The 13,719-nt window shown below is 39.6% G+C and overlaps 1 protein-coding gene across 6 annotated transcripts in view; it reads left to right on the forward strand.

Moving 5' to 3' along the window:
• Positions 1-13,719, forward strand: part of MPDZ (multiple PDZ domain crumbs cell polarity complex component) — a 93,349-nt gene that overhangs the window by 48,372 nt on the left and 31,258 nt on the right. For 5 of the 6 annotated variants that reach the window (XM_065661285.1, XM_065661286.1, XM_065661290.1 and 2 more), the window contains 6 exons: positions 207-330; positions 4,545-4,743; positions 7,503-7,544; positions 12,083-12,187; positions 12,348-12,443; positions 12,974-13,151. In XM_065661285.1, the coding sequence (XP_065517357.1) occupies positions 207-330; positions 4,545-4,743; positions 7,503-7,544; positions 12,083-12,187; positions 12,348-12,443; positions 12,974-13,151 (744 nt within the window). The remainder of the gene's footprint in view (positions 1-206; positions 331-4,544; positions 4,744-7,502; positions 7,545-12,082; positions 12,188-12,347; positions 12,444-12,973; positions 13,152-13,719) is intronic. The other variant, XM_065661291.1, reaches the window with a different exon arrangement.

Raw genomic sequence — 13,719 nt, forward strand, 5'->3', positions numbered from 1 at the left:
TAGATGTACTGTATGACCTACATGAAAACAGCAAATATGTATGTCAGTTTGATCTTTGATGGACTGACTTTTCCAGTGTCCGTATAAGCAATCTATATTAGTTATGCGCCTAGCTTTTGTAGAAGGTATGATTAGTTGAGTTCAGTATGTCCAATTGTATTTTTTATCACTGTATTCTGATCCGATGTTATTTTCTCTTGTGTTAGGATCAAGTGCTTTTGATGGAAAAGAGATGCCCTGTAGCTTTGGAGGGAATTTCCACAATCCCAAATTCAGTCAAAAATGTGTACGAGAAGACTATCACTATTGCAAAAGGCAATTCAAGTTTAGGTAAGGTAGCCAACATTTTTGTAACCTTTTCAGGAACATGGCTTTCTGTTTTTCTCATATGGTTTCTGTTTTATTATTAAAGATTAAGCATTTTCCTTTTAGTATGGAAAGCATAACAGGATATTTATTCTTTGCTCCTCTTACCCTGCTTGGCTGTGGTGGCAGTGTATTCATTTTCTGTCACTATGAACACAAGAAGTAAAGTCTCCAGTATGACTGAGATTTTATTTTATTTTTTCTCTGTAATGGAGCTTAGTAATTCTAAAATGTTAACATAATAATTTTAGTACTTTTTTTATTTTTATGTCTACACCTTTATGTAATGTGGGGGAAGAACAAGATACAGCCAAGGAATGTTGTAGAAGAACACTTTGGTTTAAGAGCTACACAGCAGAGTTTCAAATGTATGTAGACACAAAATGATCTTGCTTTCTGAGGATGGTCAGAAGGGTCTATCAGGCTGTTAGCTTCCTTGCTACGGATTTATACATATGTTTTAAGTGGCTCAGTATTTCTGAAATTCAGATCATTGATACAGTTAATAGGTTGTGATTTTAGCTCAGTGATGCTATAATTTTGTAGAGAAATTCAAGAGTTTTGAGTATCTGCATCTTCTGAAGCATACTGATTAGAGACACATTTTGGAGTGAATAAACACAACAGATGGAAATGTTTTTCAGAGTCCTCTTGTGGACTCTCGTGTGGCCCCAGGCAGTGTGAGGGGAAGCATGGGGATTGCATCCTCCCAGGACGGTTTCTAGAGCCAGCAGGAGGGAGGCTTTGTGGTGAGAAGCAGTGTTGCTCAACTCCTGTTCATGGCTGGAGTGTTCTTTTACTTTGATTTAGGTTCTGTTGCTGTTTCTTCTGGCCAGCTGCATGTCCTTGAAGACTCTGGTGTTGGTAGGGCAGGAGCTTGTGAGGGTGCTGGCTGTTTGCAGGGACTTTGCAAATGCTTTAAGATGGGTTGTCTACAGAACAGGCTGTTCATAAACAGACACCACTCAGGACTCCCTTTCTACGCAGAGGTAGATGGGGTGCTGTGATGCGGTAATTCAGTGGCTGCTTCTGCCTGGTATAAAGTACCTTCTGATGGCTGGGTGCTCATTTTCCCCCATACCACGTTCTCCATGATACAGCCAGCCTCCAAAATGGATCAGAAACTGATCTGGTATAAAATCAGCCTCCCCAGAATATAAAGTTGTAGGCAAGGCTGAGGGGGGTATAAGTTTTGGCTTTCGTTGGTATGAGATGTTTGGGTAACTACTGTCTTTAGTGGCTTCATTGCTAGCCTGTGTAAAGTGCAGATCACAGACCAGTTCCAGGCGTTCGGATTTTGTTAAAAACCAAAATCTTTTTGCAGTAACTTGTTAACTTCATAAAGCAGTCTATATGCATGTCTAGGAGTATTTTAAGTGCAGTGAACATAGAAAGCAAATTTCTTGTCAAGGCTAATACAGCATAAAAAGACAAACTTGGGGCAGGGTGCACACTGGCAGACATTACACGCATGAAAAGTAAGACTGGCCACTAATACATACGTAGTGTGAATGTGAATAATGCTTTCTCCTGGCTTTTGACTGTGTTTTTTTTCTTCCAGTCTCTGTGTGCTCTGGCCTGGGAATCTGCCTGGGCACCGAGACCAATTTATACACATGGCTGCACTGCTTTTAACTTTCATTTTTACAAAAGGAGCTAAATCAAGAGCTGTGAATGATGTTGAGAGCTGCAGCTGCATCAATTATTTCAGTTGAGAGCTGGCACTTCTTTCTTTCCCTTTAAATGGTGTCATCTACAGCTTGCAATAGCTCTTCAAGAGCAGGCATAGCTGGAGCTCTAACCTTTTGGTTGTGATTTTTGTAAAAGGTAAGAGGATGGAGGACCCACATGCCAGAAAAGCTGAAATGTCATTGTCCTGTGTGGTGCATTTGGCAACTCGATAGTGGCATTTGCATTTTTAACCTGAAACTGTAGCTGTCCAAAGTGTGACATCAGCCTTGCAGATCTGTTGTGATGAGATTGTCAGCATAGAAACTGGGGGTGATGTTTTCCTAAAGTGCTTGTTACACTGGCCTCAGTAATATTGTTGTTTGTTACTGGCTTAACCAAGCAGCAAATTTAGGTTCACAACATTTCAGCTCTTGGTAATTTGCTTTTCTGTGCACACTGCCCATGTTCTGGTGGAGACCACTCTTGTTGGAGAGTTTTGTTTACGTTCACCTATGACTGCATAACCTGTGTGAGCAGATCTCTTGAGAGATGTTTTTTGGAAGGCGTATGTGAGTGTAAATGCTGGGGCATCCACTGCAGGATGGCTCTGATAAATGCAATTAGTGATGTGCTCAACATTGTAACATTACTAATCTGAGAGGTAGGTGACAGGCAGTTTACTTTTTCTGATAGCAAGGCAATGTCAGTGGCATTGTGTGTCTGTATCACAGATCTGCTGTACTCATGTTTAAATTCCGCCTGACCACAGCTGACATCATTTTCTGGCAAATCATCAGTATAAATCTCCAGTCAAAGGTAACACCATATTCTTTCATCAATTTAATATAAAGTACCATCATGAAGATGGGTTTTGCAGTTTTTCCAAAAGAGAAACGTGAACTTCCACACACCAGAATAGAGAAGCAGATGTATTTCTGTGTCTAGGAAGCTTACTGAGGCGCTCCTTGCTAGTTAGGGCCACTTTTCACTACTTTAGACAACTCTACTGATCTCAGTGGGTGTGAGGGGCCAACACTATTAAGAGGTGTTTATTTCCTGGAAGGAGTCCTAAAAAGCACAAATGACTATCCGGATTAGTGTTGTTTTTTAAATTGTTAATTTTATTTTTTTTCTCTGAGACAGATGTATATATGCAGATGTCTATATGGTTGGCTGAGTCTGAGTAGCTTGGGGTTTATAGCTGCCTTCTAAATTCTGTTCAGCCAGTCTGTCTCCCAGGGTCTAAGGTCACAGAGTAAAGTGTTCAGTCTCTGTCTTCTGTAGCTGTGTTTGTATATAAATAGTTAGAATTTTTTCATAGTCAGTAGTTTTGCTCTGGGTAGCTTTCATCTTCCACTCACAGTCTGGACAATAAAGTACAGATTCACAGTCTGAACAATAAGGTGCAGACACACAGCTGCACTCCCAGTGCTTGCTAGGCTGATGTTTACATGCAGAAAGAAGAGAACACATAGCAGAATAGTCACTGCCCCGTTCTCCAGAGGATATGCTCTGTAAGGCTCTCTTACTTCAGTGGCTTCATCTTGTTAGTAGAGGAAAGCTTTAGCACACAAAAAAGAATAAAAATTAGTTTGGCAGTATTAGGATAGTGGAAGCTGGGTCCACTGGCTAGACTTCCAGAGTGATGGCCTTTCAGCTACTTTTCCATTAGGAAAGAGCTAAGAACTTTTCCTGGAACTGTCATCAGGGTTGATTTCATGAGCACCAACTGTCCTGAAAATAACAGTGAAAACTCATGAGCGTAACAACAGTCACAAAAACATGTGAAGTCCCCTTTGGCTTCCCACTGGGAAGGAGGGAGAAGAGCATCTCTATCTCATATCCCATTAGTGAAAAGAAAGTGGAGTTAAATGTTCTGTGTAAACATTAAGAAGTAATGTCTTGCTGTGCCACAGGTGGAATCATGGTGTATCTTAGGTAGTGGACTGTATCCATCAGTAATGCACAGGCTGTCACAGATGTCAGGACACTCTTCTAGGCCTAAGCAATGGCCCACCTAGGAGGGCAGGAAGGCAGCCACTAGATCAGTGGCCTCTTATTCAGGCTTTTTGTTGAAAATAAGTATGTGGTTGTGTTGTCCCTATGCTCCTGATAAACTGTTTAATCATTTTACCACCTTTCCAAAGACAGCCATCATAAAATTAATTGACATGTGGTGTATAAACTCAGTAAACCATCCAGAAAAATATAAATTTGACTGGTTTAGAAACAATTTAATTACCTTTTTTTTGGTTTATTTTCTGCTTTTTCATGTTGCCCCTGGTATGTGAAACGACACGAGGTAAAGTAATGATGTTGAGATTGCGATTTGTAACTGCTGATTGGAAAGAGGAGATTGCAAGAGAGAATAAGAGCAATGTTTATAGGCTTGCTGACATTGGCAGGTGGGCTGGCTGGCTTTTGTCTTCCCTGCCATTGGTTGCATTTCTTTTTCAGAGCTAGCTCTTGAAGACATTACTAACTGTTTAATGTGTTTTTCACTGTAGGGATGACGGTAAGTTCCAATAAAAATGGCTCAGGAATGATAGTCCGCAGCGTCATCCATGGAGGCTCAATAAGTCGTGATGGTCGGATTGGTGTAGGGGACTGCATCCTGTCCATTAATGAAGAGTCAACGACTGACTTAACCAATGCACAAGCCCGGGCTATGCTAAGGAGGCATTCGCTCATTGGACCAGATATAAAGTAGGTAAAGCTAGATGATGAATTGTGGTAGGAAGAGACTAATAATCAGAATTCGGTTATTCATGGAAGTATTCTAAATAATTTTTTTTTGTTTATTTTTACAACTTGAATTTCCCTTTAAGTTACAGCTTCAGATGGATAATTCACCTTCAGATTACAACTTCATGGGGTTGAAAGACAAAATCACTTGTGTGAGAGGCTTAGGATGTTCTAACTAACGTTATTGCTGTCACTGGTAAACATGATCATTACTGCCCTGCCTGGTGATGTTGAAGAAATGGTATTAGAGTTCTGCTTTCATAGTATGACTTTTCTAAAGAAAGTGGGGGTTTCCTCGAGGTGTTTCTCAAAGGTGAACTGTCCTGGCCATCGCACAAGTGATTTAATTTCATGGAGATCTTTCTAATGGATTTTGGCTTTGACTGCCAGAGAGAAAGTATGACACATGATGTTAAAGCAGAAAAGTAAAATTTAAAATGTTTTCAGTACATCTGTGACAAACGGCAGAAATAGTCTATTTTGTGAAGTCACAAGTTTTTATTAGTACATGCAAAGGAGCTGTTGCACTAGTCCCATAAATACCTGCTCTTAGGAATACTACTTTAAACTTGCAGTAATTAATACAAGTTCAGAAAAATACGCTTGCTTGATGAGAAAATTTCTTCTCAAGTTCACTCATTTTACAGCACTTTATCTTTCTCTTAAAGTACAATTCTTTCTAGCTGTCATGGTTATGGAGTTAGCTTTACCCACATACACCATCTAGAAATAAGGCTGTTGCTTAGCTTGTAGACAGTGCTCTAGACACACCAATGCTGCACCAGGAATCTAGTAGCTGTTTTTCTCATGGATTGGATCAGTTCAGTCCTGGTGCTGTTACAGGTAACTGTGTGGTTTCTGTCAGTTCAAAATAGACTGCAGGGCATTGGTCATTCCACAGAAGTATTCTAGCTTTGAAGAGACCTGGCATTTTGGGAACAGATAGGCAAAGTATCTTCTTTGTGTGGTGTAAGTTACATTGCCCCATAGTTGTCACAGATTTACGATTATGGTGTAATGCAAGTTTGTTTAGATAATTGGATATGCTCATATAATGAATTACATTATTGTCAATTCTGTAATCAAGATGAGTCGCTGATAAAATGTGACATTGATTTCTATTACAGGCTTTTAAACTCTATTATACTTCTGACTACCACAGCTGAAATCAGTTGGTATGCATGCATTCATGTGTGTATGCATCTGCTTAGGTGTTACAGCACCATCCTCCTGTGAGGAATATTAGCGACACAGTTACGTAACCAAACACAGATGTGCTCATTAGTTGTGCTTATCCTTTTATAGCTGTTGCACTTTACACTGTGTGGCTACAAGTTTTTTAGTTTTTTACGGATATGTCAGAAATACCAAAATCTTGTCTTAGACGTGAATATTCAGATTTTGCAGAGAAAAGTTCATCCCCTTTCTGAAAGACCTTGCGAAAGAGGGGCAGTTGCTATTCATGTTCTTACTAAGATATTTTGTCTTTCATTTTATATTTATGTTCTTTGGTGCATTCCCACGATAAGGATTTAAAGCGAAGCTGGCTTCTGCGCTTTAAAGAACTGAGAGACCAAAACCTTTTGTAGCACCTAAAGGACTCTATAGCAAGAATAAGGACAATATTTTTGGTCCTACATAGTTTTGATACAGACGTATTCAAGATAAGTAAACTTTTCTGTAATTTGTACTTTCAGGAGAGCAGTACAGGATCTCATGAAAAATGTTATAATAAAAACGTGGGTGATGTCGCAAATCTGAACCTGGAGATGTGAAACATTATGTTATGACAGATGCTCGTGTTTTCCGAGGGAGATACCCAGCTGTGTAGATGTCATTTCAGAGCTAGTGTAGTGCACCATGATGCAGGATTTGCTATTTAAGGGACAGCATTTCTGATGAGCAAGTTGCATCTCTTTGATGTCTTCCGTGGAAAACAAGGGTACACAAGCACTCAGATGTGTCTGTCTACATATCATTCCTCTTTATCCGTACAGGGCTGCAAAGTTGGCACATTAAGACTGAGATTTTTTGGGGTAGCAAAGTGCCTTTCAAAAAGTGATTAAGTAGAAATATTTTCATTTAAAAGCTTTATTTCAGTGGCATACATTATTTGCTGAGAAAATATAAACCTGTTCTTACTTGCCACATAAAGGCTTTGTTTTATTTTATTGAAGGAAATTTGATTTTGAATAGTTCAAGAACCAGAAATATGAGTTTCAGACTAAGGTATTTATTTTTTTTTCCCCTTTGTGTGTAGAAAACCAGATGTGTGGCCATACAGAATGCATTCTGTTTCACTTCTCACTCCACCTTGCCAGGAGCTCTTATATTTCTGTAATAATAGCCAGTGTTTTGTGCTCAGCAGCAGCTGCTTGTAACATCTGTCAGATAATTACAGAGCTGAATCAGAATTCACCTGCCAAAAATGTGGGGATGAATTCCTGATCAAGAAATAAAAGATAGATTGCAATTCCATTTTCCATGCTTGTTAATAATCACTGCTATAGAAAATAATAAAGAGCAGATGCTTTCTGGGGGAGGTGTAGATGAAGCGGAGGTGGAACGGGGAAAAAAAGAAAACAAAAAGGAGAAAGAAAACAAAAAAAAGCAGCTCACACTTTTAACTACATAAATATGCCTCTCGCATTCAGCATGAGACATTGACATTTGTTAACACCATTGTAAAAAGATACTGCCTCATATGCTTCACATTCTAGATCTTCTCCAGCACCTGCTGATGATCAGGCCCTCTGTTATGTGTGAGTATTGGCGATTCAGACACTCATTATGGCTCTATGTTGCAATTTGTCTGTAAAATCATTCCATGCTTTTATGACATCCATAGTAATATCAGGTATATATCCAGATATAGGTACATATTCTCTCTCTTTGTGTGTGTACGTGTGGCTGCACATGTTAATGTTTATATACATTTCTTTTAAAAAGGTACGAGTGTGTGTGGGTATGTAGGTATGTGTACATTGCTCCAACCTTGAAGACTGGAGCATACTTTTAAGACTGGAATGAAAACACCTGTATTAAAAAAATGTATTGCTAATATTTTAAATTTAATCTATGTCAGCCACCCCAGAACATGTTCAGAGCATGTGTATGTGTGTGTGTGTGTGTGTGTGTGTGCGTGCGTGCATAAAGGGTTCACAGCTAGAACTGCCATGAGGATGATGTACTGATATCTGGATTAATCTCAGTGTCATATTTTCTGTGGCACTTACATTTTACTTCCTTTATGTATAAAAAGGTTCAAATTAGACCTTAAATGTTAACAACAGTAATTTGTCCTGAGCATTCTTCATACTTTGTTACTTGGTTTGTTAGTGTTTGAAGGTTTTGTGTGGCCTGTTCAGTCAAGCATGTGATAAATGTTCCTCTGTACTGCATGCGGTTTTGTGTTTACAGGATGTTTTTGTATGTACACCATTGGTGTTTCCATTGTCGCTGCTTTCACTGCTAGTGCATATCTCTGCGGGGAGGAGGGTGGTTGTAGCTTTCAAGAAAGGAATCCAGAACACTTTTTCTTTCAAACTGTACATACAGCTGTGGAAGACAGGAAATTATTAAACCCTGCATATTCCTTCTCTTGAAATTGTTGACTTTAACTTCTCTTGCAGATAAGAAATGCAACACAATGGTAGAGCAGTCATTTACTTGTTTCCTGGTTTCTGTGTCTTCATCCTTATTTTCTGGCACATGTTTCTGTTACTCTCTTCTCTGTGAACATATCAAGGCAATTATCAGTCCCTTTTTCAGGGGCCATTCAGTTGCCTCTGTGGATTCTTGTTTCCACTTACAGTACAAGGGTCAACAGAGTTGACCAAAGGAGTCCAACGCTTTTTTGTCTGGGCTTCTCAGAATCCCAGTCACACACTGGGATTGTTGTTCAGAATATTCAGGATGATGCTGAATGTCTTCGGACCTCACTGTGACCTCCAAGAAGTTAGCTACAGTAACAATTCAGCAAATGGATTTGATAATTGTGGCATATCTGCCCATGAAGTACTAAACAGCAAAAAAACTCTTAGCAGATTCAAATTCAACGTTTTTAGTACACTACAACCTTGCTGCATGTCACAAAAGGTAGGGCAGGTTAGACAGCCACTGACCAAAGATGATTTTCGGATACACGTATTTCCTAAAACTCTAATTTACAACAGAACTAGATTTTTTATATAACATATATTTTATATATTCTCATTTCAATAATAACATGCAAAGGAGATGGGGAGGAGTACAGTCACATCAGTAATGCAGCTTAGCTAATAAAAGCAGTTAGGGAAACCTTTGCAGTTAACTGAACTTTGGAAATCATGAGCAAGAAACATAGGTGAACTCCTATGCAGAATATACCTTTTCGTACATTTGACCCATGTAATTGAGTTTTCACTTCTATCCTGTTTTTTTCAAAACACAAGTAAGTGTTCTGGTTTAGATTTATGAAGTAGCTGACACATTATTGAAGTTCATTATTGTATGTAAGAATGAACAGTTAAAAACATGTTGAATGTTCCTTTGTGTGCTTAAAATTAGGCAATTAGAGCTGTAGTTAAGTACTAGGATAAAAATAATGTCATTTTCGAACAAGCTAAAATGTAAAAGCTCCCAGTGATACTATCTAAATTTGACTATGGAAATCAATTAGGTGATTCAGTTGTTCAATTTCAAATGCATTTTTTTAAATGGTGGAGTGAACCTCTTTTCTTCTCAGTTTCTGTGCTGTTCACAGAAAGGGAAGCTTAGCTACGTAAGAGAAATTTTGGGATATGTTTGTGAGTAGCATACAAAGTTGGTTGAGGGCATACTTTGAGCCGTACCTTTTGAATGTCTCAGCACAATGTCAGTTACTTACTCATATGCTGAAAAACAACAGGGTATCACAGTGCGTATGGTTTGCCTCCTGCTTACCTGATCTGTAATGCTGATGTTGCGTAGAAGTATGACGTAAAAACTACTACTGCCTTTAAAGCTTGACACCCTTTGTAATTGTTCACTACCATGGTCCTTGCACAGAAGGACTGGACAGGAGCTGAGAGATGTTGAACACTCCACTGTCAGTGATCACACTCCACTGCCTGCATTCAGGCTGAATCTGGGCATATCTGTTTCATTTTTAGCAGGCTGCCATTCTCCTTCCCATGCTTTGAGCAATAGCTTACAGCTGCAGTTTAGCATGAAAGAGATTGTCCAAGCTTCATAGCCAGCAGAAATCTTGCTTGCAGTTCTGGTGTCTTTAGTGCAGGTGTCTTTCCAGGGAAAATACATTATTTCCTACTTACTTTTATAGGGTAAAAATTGATGAATTTGATTGGGATAAAATGATGACTATAACTGGATGAATGACGTTTTCTTTTATCGAAATGCCGCTTGCACATCTTGTAGCTTTTGTAAGGCAAGGTATTCTTATGGGCTTAGTGGGTGGTGCTTCCTCAGCAGCATTTGCCCAAAACATAGAATCATAGAATGGTTTGGGTTGGAAGGCACCTTGAAGAACATATAGTTCCAACCCACCTGCCACAATTAGGGGCACCTTACATTGAATGTTTTGTGACCATACTACTAGCACTTTGCTACAGTTCAACACATGTGGAGTTGGAGATGGTTGAGAAATAGTAGAGATTATTTTCAAAATATCTCTTTCCTCTTCTCTCCATTTCCCTGCTAGGGCTTTGCAGAATAAATGCTGCGTATCTTGTATATTTCCCAGTGCTGAGATTTCTTTAGGGAACACAGATTAGAGTCAGTGACCTGTTGAGTGTCTGTTCCCTAGTGTATGTTAACTCCCCAGCATTTAAAAATGTAAGCACTTTATGTCAAGCACATAACACCTGTGTGTTTGAAAGAAGGCCAAAGCAGAAGAGAGGGAGAGACTTAATGAAGAGAAAAACTGGTGATAGTATGAATGGTTTAGATCTTCATTAAAAGAACTGGAGAGTTCCTCCTATTCAGCACTGTAGGCACTTCCTTAATGACCATCTTCTGCAGTTTTCTGTATGTGGTAAATATGAGAGGAGATAGGGAACGTGCTTGGGCCCAGATGAAGACAAATAAAGGTGATCCTTAGGTTAACTTCAGTAGAGTGTTTTGGACAGACAGCATTAATTGTATAAAAGTTTATCTGCTCTGCCTTCTACTGCTTGCTTTATTCAGCAGAAAACCAGTGAGAGGGGGAATTGGTGGCAGGCAGGTAGTGATGGACAGAAGAGGCCTCAAAGTTAGAGTCGGAGCTAAAGGAAGTCTCTTCTCAACAGCTTAGATGTCCTTGTGAAGTGGTCAAGAGTTGTATTTTATTTTTGCCATGTCTGTTCTGTGAGAAAATATGTTCATGTTTCTTTTAACCGAGTGACGGATGAGCAGACAGGCACTTTTTTGGTGTTCTTTTTCAATCAGCCTTACTTCTTGGCAGACTTGCATCTGATAGCAGAGTCGCTTATTGAACAGCTAAGGGTTTTTAAGAAGACAAAGAATCATTAAAGGATGGCCATCTAAGTAGCCCAGTTTAGATGATGGTGTCCTTTTGCCTGTAGAGGGAAGTTGTTTAAGAAATATTCTTTATAGCTTAATCTTTCTCTTTCTCTTTGTTTCCCCCTCCCCAGCCTATTGGGCCATTTCTGTTCCTGGCATTCAAACAAGGTCAGGTTACACCCGGACTTCTGGAGTTTGCATGTCATTTGGCTGGTGAAACTTGACTGTCTGATTGTCCCAAGCTGGCTGGGAGTGCATTAAGGGGTGGAGGAAGGAGCTGATCAGGGAATTGCTCCCTGCAGCGCAGGTGGTGTGCTGTAACACATTTGTAAGTCCAGACCCATGCAATACTTTTCACCAAAAGCATAAAAACCTAAAATAGATACAAAATTGCCCAGGAAAGCACAAAACCTCCTGCAAGCTGACTTCAAGAAACATTTCAGCCAGCATTTAGGATGGTAATGGTGCTTCACATTTCACAGATCGTCAGTGTTTGTCTTTTTTGCACGAGGAATCTGTTTTGATTGAAGCTGGATTGTCTCTATTATGCTCTTGTCATTGTCCAAACACCATTTACTTAAAATGGAATGGACAGCCCTCAGAAAATTATGGTGTTGTTCAGCTACCTAATTTGACCATAAATGCATATTTGTTGCAAAGTCACAAAGGATTCATGCAAACTATTTATTCCCAGTATACCAGCACTGTGGCTTTGAAGTCAATGGCTCCACGAAGTAGTCTTGAGAGGCTTCCTCATAATCATTCCTCACACATCCCAGCAGTCCTTGTACTACTTTAACCATATCCCATTTTATTGCAGTATTACATATGTGCCAGCAGAAAATTTGGACGAGTACAGGGCCAGTTTGGGACAACAAACAGAGGGAACTGTGCCACTTGAGCTTTTGTCTTCACATACTGTTAGGTGAGACTTACTGTTTTCTCGCGTAGAACTCTCAGATGTGACACTTTCTGTACCCTTTGCACAATTTAGGAAGATAAGTTTTATTTTAGAAGGGCTGAAAGATGGAGAATTTTCTTCAGACCAACAGCCATTACAATAAAAAGCTGTTCCTGTTCATCAGCAGGGAACTCCCAGAGCTTCCAGAACGTGAAGAGGGGGAGGGAGAAGAAAGTGAACTTCAAAATGCAGCTTTCAGTAACTGGAACCAGCCCAGAAAGTAAGTGCAGATCTAGTTGCACAGTATAAAATTTCATCTGAAATGAAAAAAATTTGAATCCTGTAATATATTTTAAGATGAATAAGAAAACAACAGAATTGTGGCACTTGTGTATGTTATGCCTTGTTGGAGTAATTCACTGTTGATTTTTACTGCCATTGGGCTTAATTGGTGTAATCTTGCAGTTTCTTGCTTACTTTAGTAATTTGTCTTTATAGACTGACTCTCTGGGAGCCAGTAAGAAGAGACAGAGAGAAGTATTAAATTTTTTATTAGAATCCAAAATAAAGTAAACAACAGACACAATTGCAGACTTTCTGAGCAATCTAGTAGATAACTCTCACTGAAAAAAAAAACCAACCAAACAAACAAAAAAAAAAAACAAACAACTTTCCAAGGAGGAGCTGTTTCTGATTTTTTTTTAATTTTTTTTTTTAAGCTATTGTGCAAATCCAGGTCTCTCTATTGTGCAGCTTTGTCATAATCACAGCAGATTTTCATTTATTTTGGTCCTTATTTTGTCACAACAGGGTTGAACTCTGGAGAGAGCCTAGCAAGTCACTGGGAATCAGCATTGTTGGAGGACGAGGGATGGGGAGCCGCCTGAGTAATGGAGAAGTAATGAGAGGGATATTTATCAAGCACATCCTGGAAGACAGCCCAGCCGGCAAAAATGGGACGCTAAAAACCGGAGATCGGATCGTGGAGGTACCAGCCGAGTGCCTTCTGCTTGCAATACCCTGGCATCTCAGGAGCCGCTGAGGTGGTCCTGGGCCAACAGCTGTGTAATTGCTCCAGCTGGCACCTCTTGAGCCATACAGTGTATGTAGTACCATCTGCTGATGTTTGTGTGCAGACAGCTTCAAGCTGAATATGCAACCTAAAGCATAGATGACAGACTCTGTGAGCAAACACATGGGGGGCTACAAAGCCAGCAGTTCTACCTGCCTGTTAAACCAGTGTGTGTAGGAAAAAGCTTAAGTTTGGTGAAACTAAAAGGCTTTACCTTTGAATATTGGCTAGTGAATAGCAAATCATGCAAATAAATGCCAAGCTTGTTTCCTAATTAATCTTACTCAGATCACATCATCCTTGTGCATCTTGTGCAGGAATTAAGGACGAGTTTTTTTTCCTGCTTACGTGACAAAAGCTGGATTTGGTACAAAGGAAGTTAAGAGCATTGTGTCCATGCCTGAGAGCAGGGTAGCCAGTGATGTCACATGGAGGAATTTATCTAGATTTCTGTTCAGCTTAGCCAGACCCATGTTGATGCAGC

The sequence above is a fragment of the Lathamus discolor genome, chromosome Z (genome assembly GCF_037157495.1).
Source record: "Lathamus discolor isolate bLatDis1 chromosome Z, bLatDis1.hap1, whole genome shotgun sequence".
Classification (NCBI taxonomy): Eukaryota; Metazoa; Chordata; class Aves; order Psittaciformes; family Psittacidae; genus Lathamus; species Lathamus discolor.